Here is an 18,108-nt window from a genome sequence, read left to right as displayed (position 1 = left end):
TTTACAACAGCGTGAAAAAGACCTTCTGGCTATGGTTCGTCAACTTGGTAATCCTACGTGGTTCCTTACTCTGAGTGCGGCTGAGTCGAAATGGGAAGAACTTTTGCAGTCCTTGTGCGTAATTGCCGGACACCCTCGAGACACTGCGAAAGAATATGTCAAAACCTTGGGATTTATGGAGAGAGCTAAGCTTATCAACGAGGACCCTGTCACCTGCAGCCGATATTTTGATTATCGTTTGAGAGAATTTTTCAAGTTTCTGCGAAGCAAGGAGTCACCGATTGGAACCATTGATGATTACTACATTAGGATAGAGTTCCAAATGAGGGGATCACCACATGCTCATATTCTACTATGAAATAAAACCGCTCCACAATTGGGAAGTGAAAACTCCAATTTAGAAGAGGTTATCATATTCATTGATTCACACGTTACTTGCTCGAAAGGGGATGGAAGTGAAAAATAAAATAACTTGGTCAAACTGCAAACCCACAAGCATTCCAGAACCTGTCGTAAAAAGAGTGATGGTGGACAGTCATCCTGTCGTTTCGGAATAACTTTTCCGCCAATGGGTAGATCCATTATTTACGACCCATCTAAAGGTGATGAAAACGAAAACTCTGAAGAGGTTGAAGCTAGAAGCAAATTGGTGCGAGATGCTATCGAAAATTTGAAAGTTGAAACTGCACCAGAAACATTTGAAGAATTTATGGAAACTCTGAACATGGCTGAAAAGGAGTATATTGATGCTGTAACTTATTCAATTCGAAGGTTTACTGTACTTCTGAAACGATCGCCGCAGGAAATAAGAATAAATCCGTACAACAAAAAGATTTTGGAGTTATGGAACGCTAATATGGATCTTCAATATGTCTTAGACCCGTACGCCTGTCTCATGTATATTGTTTCCTACATCGGTAAAGCCCAAAAGGGGATGTCACAGCTTCTGAGGGAGGCTATCAAGGAAGCGAAAAATAAAGGCAGTGGTATAAAAGAGAGATTAAAGGTTATTGCTAATAAATTCATTCATTGTGAAGAAATTAGCGCCCAAGAATGCTGCTACATACTGCTTTCCATACCAATTTGTCGGAGTAGTCGTGCTCACGTTTTCATAAACACTTCACCACCAGAAGAAAGGGTGCACATTCTGAAAAGGCCATCTGAATTGGAATTATTGCCCAATGATAGTACTGACGTTTTTTCTCAAGGCATCATAGAGCACTACATTGCGAGGCCGGATGAACTGGAAAATCTCAGTCTAGCCGCTTTCGCCTCGTGGTATGAGTTTTCCCGAACCAAACGCAATAGAAGAACCCAAAATTTGAACGAAGATGAAGACCAAGAAATTGAAACGATTTCTGTTGAAACGTCTCTTGAGCTGAAAGATTCTTCAGGATACGTCCGGAAAAGGATGCAAACCAAAGTAATCAGATTCAAAAAGTACAGTATGGTGAAAGATCTCAAAAATTTCTGTCGAGTGGAATTGATGTTTTTTTACCTTGGCGTTGTGAGGAAACCGAATTACTAGAATCTAACGTCGAAGAAATCTATGAAGCTCGTAAGCTGGAAATATCTCAAGCTAGAAGGGAATTTATAAGTGAAGTTGATGATTTGGATCTGGACCAAATAATTCAAGAAGTAAGAGAAAACCAACATACAAATGAAGTTCAAAATATTAAACCCATGATAGAACATCAAAACGAGCGTGACAGAAATTTCACTTTGGATGATCCGCAGTATTTTGTCAACTCTCTTCAAGAAGCTGTTTTTGACATAACTTCTGATATCCAACAGACAAGCGTTGCCGACTTTACTCCAACAATAACTCTGGTCAACAATGAAGAATATTACAGCATGCTTCGCAAACTTAACTTGAAGCAGCGAGAGATTTTCTACTACGTGCTTAAACATCTCAAAACATCTGAAGAAGAACCTTTGAGGATTCTGATAACAGGGGGTGCTGGTGTTGGGAAAAGTCTCTTGATTCAAGCCATTTTTGAAGCCGTATCCAGGCATGAAAAGAACAGGCCTGGTGACGATCCATCACGATTATCCGTTTTAAGAACAGCGTTAACCGGGAAAGCAGCTTTTAATATTGATGGTGTCACTCTTCACTCTGCCTTTAACTTGCCAACTAATCAATTTTCTGGCAAAATGAATACTTTGGTCAACGACACTTTAAACAGAAAAAGGTGTTCTCTTTTAGGCCTGAAACTTCTGATAATAGATGAGATATCTATGTGTGGAGCGAAAATCTTCAATTATATTAATGTAAGAGCCCAACAAATCTTCGGATCTTCAAAGAATTTTAGTGGTATTTCAGTTATTCTCGTGGGAGACTACAACCAGTTACCCCCTGTTGGGGATAATTACACATTCATGCCCTTAAAGGAGAAGAATAACCCCTATGCGGCGCTAATTGGAAGTCCACTGTGGGAAAAATTTAAGCTGTATGAGCTTAACGAAATTATGAGACAGAAAGATGACAAAATATTCGCCATGGCTTTAAATCGAATGTCCATGGGAGAGATGACACCCGCCGACATTGATTTGTTTCGAAGCCTGGAAACATCTATTTCAAGACCTCTGCCTCTGGAATCCCTTCATCTGTTTGCAACAAATGATGAAGTAAATGCGTTCAATGAATTAAAGTTATGTTCACGGAATGCTGAAAAGATATGCTCAGTCGCATTTGACTCGGCTACCGGTGATGCCAGCAACGAGATCAAAGCAAGAATTCTTGAAGCCGCAAAAACCTTGAAAACCCAAGAAACCAGCGGTTTACCAAGAGAATTAACTCTAATGGTTTGTATCAGGTACATGATCACCAACAATTTGAACACCGCCGATGGTCTAGTAAATGGTGCAACTGGAAGATTACGAAAAATTCAGTATGGTCAAAATCAAAAAGGTGAGCAAGTCCCTCTTCGAGTTTGGATTGAATTTAATGATGAAAAGATTGGAAAAGAGACTAGAGCCCAGTCTCAAGGATTAATGGCCGCCAATAACATTAACGAATTATGGACGCCTATTGAGAAGATTGTTAGAAGTTTCACCAGACGTTCGGGACAGAAAAACATCTACGTATCAAGAAAACAGTATCCTCTAGTAATTGCCGAAGCTATTACAGTACACAAGAGTCAAGGAGACACCTACTCCGAAGTAGTTGTTCATCTCAGTCCAAAGAGAAGAATGAAAAGATCTCAATTATACGTCGCTTGTAGTAGAGCTAAAACTTCAAACGGTTTGTTCATCGTGGGAAAGTTCACAGCGCCTAATCCAGTGGTTAAAAGTAAAGACGCTGTTGCCTTAGAGATGGAGCGGCTTCGAAAAGATTGTCCCTTGATTGTACCTATTTTGGATAAAAGAATATCTATTTATGTACATAACGTACTGTCTTTAAATTGCCATTTACAAGATGTAACCTCGGATCTCAAGATAATGGAATCGGATATGATATTTCTTGTGGAAACTTGGGCCAAAGAAACTGATAATTTTAAAATTCCTGGATTTTCGGAGTTAAATGGTATTTGCCTCCCACGTGAGTCTCGACGAAAACCATATTGGATATCAGCTTATAAAAACGAAAATGTAACTAACACCAGGATCCGTGTATACACGGCCGAACCAACAAAAACCTCTCACATTGAATGCTTGTGGATGGATGGAATGTTAGGTGATTTACGCCTTTCTGTACTAGCAGTTTACTCTTCCCCAGCTTGCAACATTCAAGACATAATATATGGTATTGGGAAATGCGTGGCGGAATATTATGATGAAGATATTCCCAGCGTCATTGTTGGTGACTTCAACATTAACCTTCTTGAGACATCTCTTGAAACCAAGAAGCTTATCGATTTCTTCTCTGATAATGGGTTTCAACTATTACAAGGTCTTAACTTGAAGCAATCAACTGATGGTGGTACTCAACTGGATTTAGCATTTGGCGATGAAAACTTTTCCACCATTCTCAGCGCTACTTATCGATAATGTTACTATTCTTATCATAAAGGAATATGTTTACATTTTAAATAACCTGGAATCTATGACATCAGACTTTTCAAACCAATTTTTGCATATTTTCAATGATCAACAGAATTCCAGATGAATTTACAAGTGCAACGTAAAAGTTCAAGATCTAAAATATCCAGATTATACCAAAACTGCGAGATCTACAGTATCCAGACGAAACTACGAGATCTACAGCATCCAGACGAAACTACGAGATCTACAGCATCCAGACGAAACTACGAGATCTACAGCATCCAGACGAAACTACGAGATCTACAGCATCCAGACGAAACTCCGAGATCTACAGCATTCAGACGAAACTGCGAGATCTAAGATATCCAGACGACACTGCGAGTTCTACGATATCCGGACGAAACTGCGAGATCTACGATATCCGGACGAAACTGCGAGATCTACGATATCCGGACGAAACTACGAGATCTACGATATCCGGACGAAACTGCGAGATCTACGATATCCGGACGAAACTGCGAGATCTACGATATCCGGACGAAACTGCGAGATCTACGATATCCGGACGAAACTGCGAGATCTACGATATCCGGACGAAACTACGAGATCTACGATATCCGGACGAAACTGCGAGATCTACGATATCCGGACGAAACTGCGAGATCTACGATATCCAGACGAAACTGCGAGATCTACGATATCCAGACGAATCTGCGAAATCTACAGTATCCAGACGAAACTTCAACCCGGAATAAGAAACCCCTATTAGGCTTGGGAACCTATAGTAAGAAACCCGTATAAGGCTTGGGATCCTTGAGAAAGAAACCCGTATAAGACTTTGGATCCTTGAGAAAGAAACCCGTATAAGACTTTGGATCCTTGAGAAAGAAACCCGTATAAGACTTTGGATACTTGAGAAAGAAACCCGTATAAGGCTTGGGATCCTTGAGAAAGAAACCCGTATAAGGCTTGGGATCCTTGAGAAAGAAACCCGTATAAGGCTTCGGATCCTTGAGAAAGAAACCCGTATAAGGCTTGGAATCCTTGAGTAAGACACCCATTTACGTTTCAGATAATAAAAAGAGATGCCCACATATATGCTGCAACATCAACATTAATCCAGATAAAACTAAGAAAACAGCACTGTTCCAAATTGAAGTAGGTAAAGCCATCTCCAATAAAACTAACTAGTAGTAGAGCCAACACTGCAAATTTTTTATAAATAAAGGAATCAAGGCCCCCCAACGAGGGACGCATTTCAAAACTCTACAACTACTAATTTTTCAATTTAATTTCAATTAGTAAGAAAGTAATCTAACAATTTTGATGAAGAAACTACTGATGTATGATTCTTACTCATTAGGTTATTTGTTTGCTATGGTATCAAGTTTCAGAAAATATGACTGGGGGCTAATTCTAGGCAATGATTGTATATTGGTATAATAGTACAAACATTGAATAATTTTAGCTACCAGTCATATATTATGCAACAAATGTTACTTTTGCATTAAGAAAAAAGTCAAAAATATTGTTCTAGTTCATTGGACAGAAATTTGTTACTTATTTCATTAAACTGTAAACCAAATTCTTACTAGATTGGTTTTATTCATAATCGGAATGCTATTTTATAAACAATGGAACAAAAACCGAAAATTTTCAATTTGCCGGGGTCAATGAATATAGTAATACTATGTTGTTGGCGTCACTAAAGGCCGGGGCCATCTTGTTATACTAACTTATCTTTAACGATTTAAGAGCCTTAGTTGATAGCAGTCATGTGGGTTAGAACAAAGGTAATATAAATCGTCGAAACACTCAAGAAGATGGTAAAACAACGATCAGTGGCGAAAAACTGATTTGGTAAAAATGCGCTTTTCACAAGCTTCAAAAGTCGTTTTTAAAGAACTATTGGCATTCTTGTCGAATGCAAGAAAAACACCTCGCGTGTGAAGTTGTTAACGGGGTAGGTCGGCTAAGGCCATGGATAATATAGATCTTAAGATATGCTAGGGTTCAAGAGTATTACTTCTTCTCAGATTCTTAATAAAATTGCCGAAACGATGGTAATACTATCCGAAATTACTGCACTCGAATTAACTAGGAAGGTATTAAAGAAAAAACGCTTCCAGTTAAATTATTACCTCAAAAACTAAAGACACTTTTCAGTGCGGCATATCGCATTCTACTCCCTGGCTACACCAACCCAATAAAATCTATAAGAAACATAGAAGAAAAAAAAGTGTTTTAGATGTTTGAACAAAGAATATTTCACGCATGATCGAACTCAGCTTACTTTTTTCTTTCAAGGCCTAGACATACTTAGCAACAATAGGCCCCAAGATTTTATTAAAATACCATTTCTTACGGAATTGAAATTAGGCTATATTAAAAAAAAATTGCATCTGTGAATCGCAACCCAGCAAACACAATTGGTCCAATAGATGTCCGAAACAGGTCCAAATCCCCTTTGAAAACCCGATAAAAATGGTTGCTCCAAGTATGTTTCTGGAATCTCCAGAAATGCTGTCAAATTTTGCATGGCATCTTGGATGTCCTTGGGAAACCCAAAAACTCTGAAAAAATTCCATAACCTTGGGGCACCCCTTGGATATCCAATATTTTTGGACTGTAGCCCCTCGTGTATTTTGCGTGAAATTTTGAATCTAAAATTGTAGGTGTGGGGATCGAGGGAATTAAGTAATCAAATTATAAAAAATAACGGGAATATATTTACTGTTGAAAATATATTTAAAGCTCTAATTTTACCACAATGAATTCTACTAATATTTTTTAAAATTGAATTGTGATGTCGAATTTAAAAAATATATAAATAAATAATATGCACTAGGTGGCAACTAAAAAACCACGATGTCTTCAGGCGGGAGGGGGTGAGGGCGCTGACTCTGACTGGACAAGCCTACGGGAGTACGGGGGTTTTTTTCTAGGAAACTTGTTGCAAAATGCAAACTTGCAATGCGGCAGCGTTTTGTTGAAGAGCTCGCGGAATCGCCATTTTTCTAAGCTCATTAGCTAAGCGGCGGTGATATCAAGTCGTTTTCGTGTCGTGAATCGGTTTAATTTGTGCCACGCTAGTCGCGACATTATAAAGAGAATTAGTTTAAAATTTATATACGTTATATTTCGCTTCATTTCTGAAACGTAATTAAAATAAAAGATTCACGCGTTACCGGCAGCTTTATCAAATCTGGCGGTCTGAAGTCTTAAGCCTTTGTCAACGGTAAAAAGAAACTACGAAAATCAGGTAAAATATAATCAAAATTTAAATTAATTTCTTTGTAGGGACTAATTTTGTATTAGCATAACCACCTTTACCGTGGTTAATGCATGTTCTTATGGTATTAGAGTGTTATGTTAGGCCTAAAACTGCGGAGATAGAAGAACAAAGTATTTTTGAGCTAAGCCTAAACCCTAAACTTTATAATGGAAGAATTTCTTCCTTGTCCTTACTAGTTTAGGGCAGCGAGGGTGTTTTACCCCTTTACTACAAATAGCCTTTTCGGGGACACGAGAGAGAGATTCCAGCTGCTCGGGGTTTTTTCCCCCCTCCACGTGGATCCGAGGTTTAGGTCTAGTGTTAGATTAGAGAAAGCAGTGGTTAGATAGGAGCAACTACCGTACAGCTTCAGCTTCATAATTTATCTAGAATTAACTGGGGTTTTTTGTGAATATGAAGGATTACATTTCACTGCAGTTTTACCATGGCTAAAGAATGCGCGTGAGGAAACTGTTTTCACCCTATAGAATAGGTAACTCCCTATCTCGAACCACAACTTGTTCAGTATATGCTCTGTTACAACATCGTTTGTCAGCACGCGCACAGCTAGGTCTCTATGTAACCCAGTTTCGTGCGTGCTGACAAGAGACAAAAAACTGCAGGATTTTCAGGCTTTAAAATATCCGCGAGTTTTTTTTTAGCTCGGGTGCACAGACCTCTAGGCCTTAGTTTTAAAAACTCGAGAAAAAGACTACAGCCTACTTCACGTATTTAAAACAAAATAATAAATCCTAGATGTGCGTGCACTCAAGCTGAAAATCTCGCAGATATTTTAAATCCTGAAATACATCGTCTCTTGTCAGCAAGCACAAAGCTTGGCTGCATAGAGACCTATCTTTGCGCGTGCTGACAACCGATGTTGTAACAGAGAATAATAAGAATAAGCAGTCGTTCGAGATAGGGAGTTGCCTATCCTATATCGTGAAAATTTCCTCACGTGCACTTTTAATCTATGGTATTACAATAATGTAAAGGAAAGGACCACCACTTTTCCATGTTATTTTTAAAGCTAAGGCAATGATATGAGAGTTTAAAATATGCCAGGTGTTTATTATTTTAGTTAATTATAAATTTAAACCAAATTAAAATGGAAAGATATGAGACGCCATTGCCCATAGTGTAAGACTTGAGATGATTTTCGGAGCTGGATTATCTGATGGGTCTGTTATTTTAAACAACCAAATCGATGAGATTTGCATATTAAATAGAACTTCGCTATATAGGTATCCTACCGATAAAATATACTTTAAGCTTAAAACGGTTTTAAATTAGTATTGTATTAGCATTAAAATGCCGAAAGGAAGGTACAAGCCATTGTCAACCTTGTCCTCACGTCACCGAGCCAGGCTAATTAATACAGTAGCAAACGAAAATCAAGACGAATTTTTTTTATATAACTATGAAGAAGTTAGATACCAAGAAGCTAGTAGTAGCTCTACGGAAAATAGTGATGATATGAGTGATAGTGACGATAAAACTGGAGGATATATTGAAGCATCGATTATCTCTGAAGCAGAAATCGATGAAATTGATAGAGAAATTTGCATTTCCGAGGATCGTAATATTCCCGCCGACAATGGTCATGATTTTTTTGAAACACTCAAAGGCTCTGATGCAGAACATTTGAGAGCAAGTCTGGCAAGATGGGTGACATGTTTTGGGATCCGCAAAAATGCCGTAAATGACCTGTTAAAGATCTTGAAAAATCACGATTGCTTTAAAGATATTCCCATCAACTCTCGAACATTGTTACGCACGCCTAGATTTTCAATAGTAGAGGAAATACCACCCGGCCAATACTTTCATTTTGGTCTAGAAGCTGGAATTCGTTACATGGTCCAACGTGAACACGATTTAGCGGCGACAGTCTCGGTGTTTAAAATTTTTATTAACATTGATGGTTTGCCAATTGGAACTAGTACAACCAGCAACTTTTGGCCAATATTGGGTGCAGTTTCTACTATAGCAAACTCCAAGCCCTTTGTCATAGGGTTATTTCACGGATTAAGCAAACCTAAATGCTCTGATCAATTTTTATCTTCATTCATACCCGAGGCATCTCTTCTAATACAAAATGGAATAACTTTAAATGGCGATCCAAAAGTGGTTGAAATAGCAGGGTTTATTTGTGACACTCCAGCTAGGGCCTTTATTCGTAAAGTCAAAGGTCACAATGGTTACTATGGGTGCGATAAATGCACACAAGCAGGAATAAGGCGTGGAAACAGGCATTGTTTCCCATTTACTGAGGATATTGAACTACGAACAGACGCTAACTTTAGAAATAAATCTCAGGCAGAACACCACCATGGAACCAGTATTTTAGAAAACCTTCTGAACATTGATATTGTTGATGACTTTCCGTTAGACTACATGCATCTTGTTTGCTTGGGGGCTGTCAAAAAGACTTTAAAGTTATGGATGGGGGCTGAAAGGAAACATGCCCTTTATAAATTTAGGCCCGACCAGGTATTAGAGGTTTCTAATTGCCTTGAATCTTTCGCTCCGATAACTTGTTCCGAATTTGTTAGGAAGCCTCGGAGCTTGAAAGATGTTGACAGATTTAAAGCGACAGAGTTCCGTCAATTTTTACTTTATTCAGGCCTAGTAGTTCTGAAAAAAGTGCTACCTAAAGCACATTATGAGACTTTTCGAGCATTGCATGTCGCAATTCGTATTCTCGCCACCCCACAGCAAACAGCTGAAATGATTGATTTTGCTGAAAATCTCCTTAAATACTTTGTTAAAATTTATGGTGTTCTTTATGGGAAACATCTTATTTCATACAATGTGCATGGTTTATTGCATTTAGCTAGAGATTGTAGAAAGTACGGGCACTTAGATTTGTTTAGTGCCTATCAATTTGAGAATTATCTTTTTACATTAAAAAATAAAATTGCAAATGCAGGCTAACCATTAAAACAGGCAATAAATCGTATTAGTGAGGAGAGAAGGTATAGCTGTTTTTCAAAAGTCAAAACTAAAATTTACCCTAGTATGGTTCATGAAGAAGGTCCACTTTTAGAGGGGTGTATTGACCCTCAATATAGGAAAGTTATACTATCAGAATTTATACTGTCAATTTCAAAACGAGATAACTGCTGTGTTTTAAGTGCCTCTTCAATTGTTGTGATTGAAAACCTCGTTACCTCAGAAAGTGACATTTCAAAACTATTCTTAGTGGGTAGAAAATTCTTGACAGTAGAAGATTATTTTACATCCCCGTGCTTATCATCAAAATTATCCGCTCCAATGAAATGGCCTCTTGGTCTTGTACTACAAAAAGCTATAAAACACCCACTGGATAATTCAAATGAATTTGTCGTGTTGCAACTTCTGCATAATCCTAGTGAATAAAAGTAGGTTTTTTAAGCTTTTATGTCTAAAACGTTCTAAAGCCTTATTCATTCTGTTGCATTAATTATTATTCATGCATTAAAATTCCTTTAAAATGCCTGCGTAGTTCGTTTTTGATAGTTGCAACGCATTAACAAGATTTTAACTATCTCTAGGTTAAATGGTTCTTAACTTCAAATTAGTGGAGTTCACCCAAGGAGGGGTAGCTGTTCTTCCCCGTAGTTGGGTTTTTAATAATCAGCAAAAAACAATGTGTTACTGGCCAGGGGATAAAAGTGCATCACGCGACGCTAAAAAACTGACGCCAGCAAATAAAGACTGGAAGACGTATGAAATCAAAATTATTCGAAGTTATGGTAATAACAAATTGGCAATTTTAATTTCAAATTGATTATATAATTTTTTTGGGCATTTCAGAAACCTTTAATGAAGCTTGGCAGAAAATGGTTAAATACGTTAAGGACACTGATATTTCTGCAAGGGAACACGAAACTGGTCCAGGGAAAAGAAAAAACAGAAATTGTCAAAAAAAAAACCAAATCATGACATTGATTCAGATTCTGCAGAGGATTTGGAACAGGAATCGGATAACTTAGATATCCCTGACGTTCCAGTGCTTTCGTCATTGAGCAATAAATGTAATTATTATTATTCATTTTTATAGTTTAACAATACGAGCGCTGACTTCTGAAAAATTGTAATACGTGGTGGCATGTGATGTCCAGCTTGGGCTAATCTTTCTCTAATAAATTTTAATCTCTTAGGCAGTTCAACAAATGGAACATCTAACAAGAAGCCTGCGAACTTCACGAAGATGCCTTTTATGGGAAGCACAAGTCGATCTTTAAATGATTTGCCAGAAAATGGTACACATTTCCGTTCTTATCATGCAAAGCTAGAGATACGGCTTAAAAATATTATTACTTTATTTTTCCTTCTCCTTAAGAACTTAATGAAAATGAGTTGCGTTCAGAACCGGAAAGAGAACTAGATTTATCCAGAAATGACTACGATTTGAGCTTAAGTGAAAATGAAGGTAATATATTATAAATTATAATTTGAAAACTACTGATAACTGTTCTTATTTTCTGGATAAAACAGGTTCTGATGGAGACGGTTTATTTTGTGTAGGACCAAGAACAATCATGAAAACAAAAGGGAGAAAGCAGTTAAGCTCTACTCCAAATCGGCAAAAAGATAAAACACCAGCTTCAAAACCAAACGGTCCTACAAATAGCATGGTTTCAATCAGTGAATGTTCGTACAATCTTTACAAAGACGCAACCTAGGCTTAAGAATTTGCAAAACTAGCGTGAAAGGGTACTTAAAGTTGGACAGTTGAATCAATCGTCCTCATCTTTTGAGAGCTCTCTGTACTTTTTCGAATTGTTAAGCCTAGGTTGTTTAAAAGGAGGCTCAATCTTTTAATTCTTGACGACATGGACGCCAACGTTCAGTGTTATTCTAATTATTTTCAAATTACTTATGTGCCAAGTGAATCTTTCTTAATTTTACGAAATTTTTACAGCATTGATTCGCAATTTATATCTCAATCAGGAGGTACTGAAGTCTAATCAAAGACAGATAATGGAGACCCTAGATTGTATTTTGAGAAACACCCAGAACGGACAACCTAAACCAATATCGGGAGAGGAAATGGCTCAGTTAGAGGAAATGTTTCAGTTTCCTTTCACCAATGAAGGCGAAATTAATTTACTAGAAGAAACACTGAGCTCGCTTGAGAATGTCACCAAATTAGTGAGTGAAAAACGTTTCATAATAAAGATTTTCATTTTGCATTACGATAAAATTGTATTTATAACAACCAATGAATTTTAGAGAGTCTATCTTAAACAATTTGGTGGAATTACCTTATATGATTGCGTCAAACGAATTTTGGTACATGTTTTTAAAGATGAACTAGCTAAACAGTATAGTTGGGAGGGAAGAAAAGGGAAACTTCCTTTAATTAATTTGCGATTGATGAAAATTATAATTGGTAAGATAATTATTCCGAATATATGGTTTGATGATTAACTGATTTATAAACTTAACTGAGACTGTAAGGAGCGGAAAAAATCTCAAAGATATAACAATTGCTAATGTAGAAAAAAACATAAAATCATGGTTTACCCATGCCCCGGATCGCGTAAGCTCCAAAGCAGCAACTGCTGCTAAAAAGAACAGCTAGGTGACAAACGCATTTAACGAATAGCATGAACTGATATCATGTGCTATATGCTAAATAAAATGGAATTTTAGAACTACTTGGTTATTGTTTATTTTTTAAGAATAAAAAATTTTAGTCATTGCTTTGTGCATTAATGCAGGAAGTCAGAAGACAGAGATCGTTTTCATTTCTATTGCCTTCTGAAGATATCTGCTTTAAACTGTGGAAAGGCTATATGCATGAATATATATATATATAATTATAATAATCTGTATAAATTTTGAGGTTACCTAGAATATTCTCAAAATGTACCTGGGAAGAACCAAACAAAACCTGATATTCCTAGAACATAGCTGGGGTATAACAAAATTTTGTTTTATTCATTCTGATATTCTTCGAATATAACCAGTATATTCAATATTTTTGTAATACTCGATATGATATCCTGAGAATATAACTAGCGGTGCAATGTTTTACAAACATTCCATCTGATATCCTGAGAATATAACTAGGATTCAATGTTTTTCAAATATTCCATCAGATATCCTCGGAATATAACTAGGGGGTTCGTTATTTTTTTAAAATTCCATCTGATATCCTGAGAATATAACTAGGGGTGCAATGTTTTACAAATATTCCATCTGATATCCTGAGAATATAACTAGGGGTGCAATGTTTTTCAAATATTCCATCAGATATCCTCAGAATATAACTAGGAAGTTCATAATTTTTGTAATATTCCATCTGATATCCTGAGAATATAACTAGGGGTTTAAAGTTTTTCAAAAATTCCGTCGGATGTCCTCAGAATATAATGGATTATTCATATCTTTTCTAAAATTCGTTCTGATAATCTGAGGATACGCCCAGGGTAAAATGAGGGTATTGTGAACATTCCTGCAAAGTCCATATAATATCCAAGAAACATCTTGAAATGAATACAATGGACGTTCCATGGGTGTTCGAAACGATGACATTTGGTTACCCGAGGAACATCCCAAAGTTATAAAAATTGTATTTTTATATGTTCTATGAATATCACTAATACCCCAAGCATATCTCTCACGAATGTCTTCGGGACCTTTTGTGTTTGCTGGGTGGGATTCCTGTGACTCAAGGACTCGTGTAGATCGGACGTCAGCGTTAAACTGGGTGTCAATAGGGTCGTCTTCAGGTAGCTCATGGACCACCAGGTGTTCTAAGGAGGGACAAAACGGCTCAGGGCGGTAACGCAGCAGGCAAAAGTTCCCGCATTCGGCAGTGACGGGATAACGTCTGAGAGCGAGCTTCGAGTCACAACGCAACTAATACGACCGTACACGATTCTTTTGTTAGTCTTTACACTTCAGATGGTGATTTTAACTTCAATGTTGTTATCTTTGCAAAGTTTGAATTGTTTTATTCGAGGTAATTTAGCAGCTGGGAGTTGTGGCGTTCTCCTGTAATCCAGCCCTTTGGAAGCTAGAATGGATGGATGGTATGAGGTTTGGATTCATGTGACTCATGGACTCGTGTAGATCGGACGTCAGCGTTAAGCTGGGTGTCAATATGGTCGTCTTCAGGTAGCTCATGGACCACCAGGTTGTTCTAAGGAGGGACAAAACGGCTCAGGGCGGTAACGCAGCAGGCAAACGTTCCCGCATTCGGCAGTGACGGGATAACGTCTGAGAGCGAGCTTCGAGTCACAACGCAACTAATACGACCGTACACGATTCTTTTGTTAGTCTTTACACTTCAGATGGTGATTTTAACTTCAATGTTGTTATCCTTGCAAAGTTTGAATTGTTTTATTCGAGGTAATTTAGCAGCTGCGAGTTGTGGCGTTCTCCTGTAATCCAGCCCTTTGGAAGCTAGAATCGATGGATGGTATGAGGTTGGGATTCATGTGACTCATGGACTCGTGTAGATCGGACGTCAGCGTTAAGCTGGGTGTCAATATGGTCGTCTTCAGGTAGCTCATGGACCACCAGGTTTTTCTAAGGAGGGACAAAACGGCTCAGGGCGGTAACGCAGCAGGCAAACGTTCCCGCATTCGGCAGTGACGGGATAACGTCTGAGAGCGAGCTTCGAGTCACAACGCAACAAGTACGACCGTACACGATTCTTATGTCAGTTTTTCACTTCAGATGGTGATTTTAACTTCAATGTTGTTATTGTTGCAAAGTTTGAAATGTTTTATTCTAGATAACTTTGCAGCTCGGAGTTGTGGCGTTCTCCTGTAATCCAGCCCTTTGGAAGCTAGAATCGATGGATGGTATGAGGTTTGGATTCATGTGACTCATGGACTCGTGTAGATCGGACGTCAGCGTTAAGCTGGGTGTCAATATGGTCGTCTTCAGGTAGCTCATGGACCACCAGGTTGTTCTAAGGAGGGACAAAACGGCTCAGGGCGGTAACGCAGCAGGCAAACGTTCCCGAATTCGGGAGTGACGGGATAACGTCTGAGAGCGAGCTTCGAGTCACAACGCAATTAATACGACCGTTCACGATTCTTTTGTTAGTCTTTACACTTCAGATGGTGATTTTAACTTCAATGTTGTTATCCTTGCAAAGTTTGAATTGTTTTATTCGAGATAACTTCGCAGCTGGGAGTTGTGTAGTTCTCCTGTAATCCAGCCCTTTGGAAGCTAGAATCGATTGATTGTATGAGGTTGGGAATCCTGTGACTCATGGGCTCGTGTAGATCGGACGTCCGCGTTAAGCTGGGTGTCAATATGGTCGTCTTCAGATACCTCATGGACCACCAGGCTGTTCTAAGGAGGGACAAAACGGCTCAAGGCGGTAACGCAGCAGGCAAACGTTTCCGCATTCGGCAGTGACGGGATAACGTCTGAGAGCGAGTTTCGAGTCACAACGCAACTAATACGACCGTACACGATTCTTTTGTTAGTCTTTACACTTCAGATGGTGATTTTAACTTCAATGTTGTTATCTTTGCAAAGTTTGAATTGTTTTATTCGAGGTAACTTTCCAGCTCGGAGTTGTGGCGTTCTCCTGTAATCCAGCCCTTTGGAAGCTGTAATCGATGGATGGTATGAAGTTGGGATTCCTGTGACTCAAGGACTCGTGTAGATCGGACGTCCGCGTTAAGCTGGGTGTCAATATGGTCGTCTTCAGGTAGCTCATGGACCACCAGGTTGTTCTAAGGAGGGACAAAACGCCTCAAGGCGGTAACGCAGCAGGCAAAAGTTCCTGCATTCGGCAGTGACGGGATAACGTCTGAGAGCGAGCTTCGAGTCACAACGCAACTAATACGACCGTACACGATTCTTTTGTTAGTCTTTACACTTCAGATGGTGATTTGAACTTCAATGTTGTTATCCTTGCAAAGTTTGAATGGTTTTATTCGAGGTAACTTTGCAGCTCGGAGTTGTGGCGTTCTCCTGTAATCCAGCCCTTTGGAAGCTAGGATCGATGGATGGTATGAGGTTGGGATTCATGTGACTCATGGACTCGTGTAGATCGGACGTCAGCGTTAAGCTGGGTGTCAATATGGTCGTCTTCAGGTAGATCATGGACCACCAGGTTGTTCTAAGGAGCGACAAAACGGCTCAGGGCGGTAACGCAGCAGGCAAACGTTCCCGCATTCGGCATAGACGGGATAACGTCTGAGAGCGAGCTTCGAGTCACAACGCAACTAATACGACCGTACACGATTCTTTTGTTAGTCTTTACACTTCAGATGGTGATTTTAACTTCAATGTTGTTATCCTTGCAAAGTTTGAATTGTTTTATTCGAGGTAACTTTGCAGCTCGGAGTTGTGGCGTTCTCCTGTAATCCAGCCGTTTGGAAGCTATAATCGATGGAAGGTATGAGGTTGGGATTCATGTGACTCATGGACTCGTGTAGATCGGACGTCAGCGTTAAGCTGGGTGTCAATATGGTCGTCTTCAGGTAGCTCATGGACCACAAGGTTGTTCTAAGAGGGACAAAACGGCTCAGAGCGGTAACGCAGCAGGATAAAGTTCCCGCTTTCGGCAGTGACGGATATCGTCTGAGAGCGACCTTCGAGTCACAACGCAACTAATACGGCCGTACACGATTCTTTTGTCAGTCTTTACACTTCAGATGGTGATTTTAACTTCAATGTTCTTATCCTTGCAAAGTTTGAATTGTTTTATTCGAGGTAACTTTGCAGCTCGGAGTTGTGGCGTTCTCCTGTAATCCAGCCCTTTGGAAGCTAGGATCGATGGATGGTATGAGGTTGGGATTCATGTGACTCATGGACTCGTGTAGATCGGACGTCAGCGTTAAGCTGGGTGTCAATATGGTCGTCTTCAGGTAGCTCATGGACCACCAGGTTGTTCTAAGGAGGGACAAAACGGCTCAGGGCGGTAACGCAGCAGGCAAACGTTCCCGCATTCGGCAGTGACGGGATAACGTCTGAGAGCGAGCTTCGAGTCACAACGCAACCAATACGACCATACACGATTCTTTTGTTAGTCTTTACACTTCAGATAGTGATTTTAACTTCAATGTTCATATCCTTGCAAAGTTTGAAATGTTTTATTCGACATAACTTCGCAGCTGGGAGTTGTGGCGTTCTCCTGTAATCTAGCCGTTTGGAAGCTAGAATCGATGGATGGTATGAGGTTGGGATTCATGTGATTCATGGACTCGTGTAGATCGGACGTCAGCGTTAAGCTGGGTGTCAATATGGTCGTCTTCAGGTAGCTCATGGACCACCAGGTTGTTCTAAGGAGGGACAAAACGGCTCAGGGCGGTAACGCAGCAGGCAAACGTTCCCGCATTCGGCAGTGACGGGATAACGTCTGAGAGCGAGCTTCGAGTCACAACGCAACTAAAACGACCGTACACGATTCTTTTGTTAGTCTTTACACTTCAGATGGTGATTTTAACTTCAATGTTGTTATCCTTGCAAAGTTTGAATTGTTTTATTCGAGGTAACTTTGCAGCTCGGAGTTGTGGCGTTCTCCTGTAATCCAGCCCTTTGGAAGCTATAATCGATGGATGGTATGAGGTTGGGATTCATGTGACTCATGGACTCGTGTAGATCGGACGTCAGCGTTAATCTGGGTGTCAATATGGTCGTCTTCAGGTAGCTCATGGACCACCAGGTTGTTCTAAGGAGGGACAAAACGGCTCAGGGCGGTAACGCAGCAGGCAAACGTTCCCGAATTCGGCAGTGACGGGATAACGTCTGAGAGCGAGCTTCGAGTCACAACGCAACCAATACGACCATACACGATTCTTTTGTTAGTCTTTACACTTCAGATAGTGATTTTAACTTCAATGTTTATATCCTTGCAAAGTTTGAAATGTTTTATTCGACATAACTTC

General features: G+C 39.3%; 2 protein-coding genes, 10 non-coding genes and 1 pseudogene across 12 annotated transcripts; all 13 read left to right on the top strand.

Annotated features, from left to right (window-relative positions):
• The first annotated feature begins 568 nt into the window (after positions 1 to 568).
• LOC149656987 (uncharacterized) lies at positions 569 to 3,990 on the top strand. The gene is made up of 2 exons (XM_089844646.1): positions 569 to 1,423; positions 1,513 to 3,990. Exons 1-2 carry the CDS (start codon positions 569 to 571, stop codon positions 3,988 to 3,990), a joined length of 3,333 nt encoding a protein of 1,110 aa, XP_089700772.1.
• A 4,579-nt stretch (positions 3,991 to 8,569) lies between these two features.
• LOC149656986 (uncharacterized) lies at positions 8,570 to 12,827 on the top strand. Its single transcript, XM_089844645.1, has 7 exons — positions 8,570 to 9,860; positions 10,819 to 10,992; positions 11,054 to 11,131; positions 11,738 to 11,893; positions 12,165 to 12,394; positions 12,476 to 12,635; positions 12,745 to 12,827. Exons 1-7 carry the CDS (start codon positions 8,570 to 8,572, stop codon positions 12,825 to 12,827), a joined length of 2,172 nt encoding a protein of 723 aa, XP_089700771.1.
• Positions 12,828 to 13,873: 1,046 nt separating this feature from the next.
• Positions 13,874 to 14,135, top strand: LOC149656985 (signal recognition particle RNA; annotated as a pseudogene).
• Positions 14,136 to 14,224: 89 nt separating this feature from the next.
• Positions 14,225 to 14,524, top strand: LOC149656984 (signal recognition particle RNA). Its single transcript, XR_016370231.1, has one exon.
• An 89-nt stretch (positions 14,525 to 14,613) lies between these two features.
• Positions 14,614 to 14,913, top strand: LOC149656983 (signal recognition particle RNA). The gene has a single exon (XR_016370156.1).
• Positions 14,914 to 15,001: 88 nt separating this feature from the next.
• LOC149656982 (signal recognition particle RNA) lies at positions 15,002 to 15,301 on the top strand. Its single transcript, XR_016370189.1, has one exon.
• Positions 15,302 to 15,390: 89 nt separating this feature from the next.
• LOC149656981 (signal recognition particle RNA) lies at positions 15,391 to 15,690 on the top strand. Its single transcript, XR_016370180.1, has one exon.
• An 89-nt stretch (positions 15,691 to 15,779) lies between these two features.
• LOC149656980 (signal recognition particle RNA) lies at positions 15,780 to 16,079 on the top strand. The gene has a single exon (XR_016370100.1).
• An 89-nt stretch (positions 16,080 to 16,168) lies between these two features.
• LOC149656979 (signal recognition particle RNA) lies at positions 16,169 to 16,468 on the top strand. Its single transcript, XR_016370188.1, has one exon.
• Positions 16,469 to 16,557: 89 nt separating this feature from the next.
• Positions 16,558 to 16,855, top strand: LOC149656978 (signal recognition particle RNA). Its single transcript, XR_016370205.1, has one exon.
• Positions 16,856 to 16,944: 89 nt separating this feature from the next.
• Positions 16,945 to 17,244, top strand: LOC149656977 (signal recognition particle RNA). The gene has a single exon (XR_016370206.1).
• Positions 17,245 to 17,333: 89 nt separating this feature from the next.
• LOC149656976 (signal recognition particle RNA) lies at positions 17,334 to 17,633 on the top strand. The gene has a single exon (XR_016370210.1).
• An 89-nt stretch (positions 17,634 to 17,722) lies between these two features.
• On the top strand, positions 17,723 to 18,022 carry LOC149656975 (signal recognition particle RNA). Its single transcript, XR_016370169.1, has one exon.
• Positions 18,023 to 18,108: the final 86 nt, after the last annotated feature.

The sequence above is a fragment of the Phalangium opilio genome, unplaced genomic scaffold, assembly GCF_054372755.1.
Source record: "Phalangium opilio isolate 3A_F unplaced genomic scaffold, DU_Popi_V2 ptg000077l_1, whole genome shotgun sequence".
NCBI lineage: Eukaryota > Metazoa > Arthropoda > Arachnida > Opiliones > Phalangiidae > Phalangium > Phalangium opilio.
The sequence above is the reverse complement of the archived record's forward strand: the minus strand, read 5'-3'. Positions and strand labels throughout refer to the sequence as shown.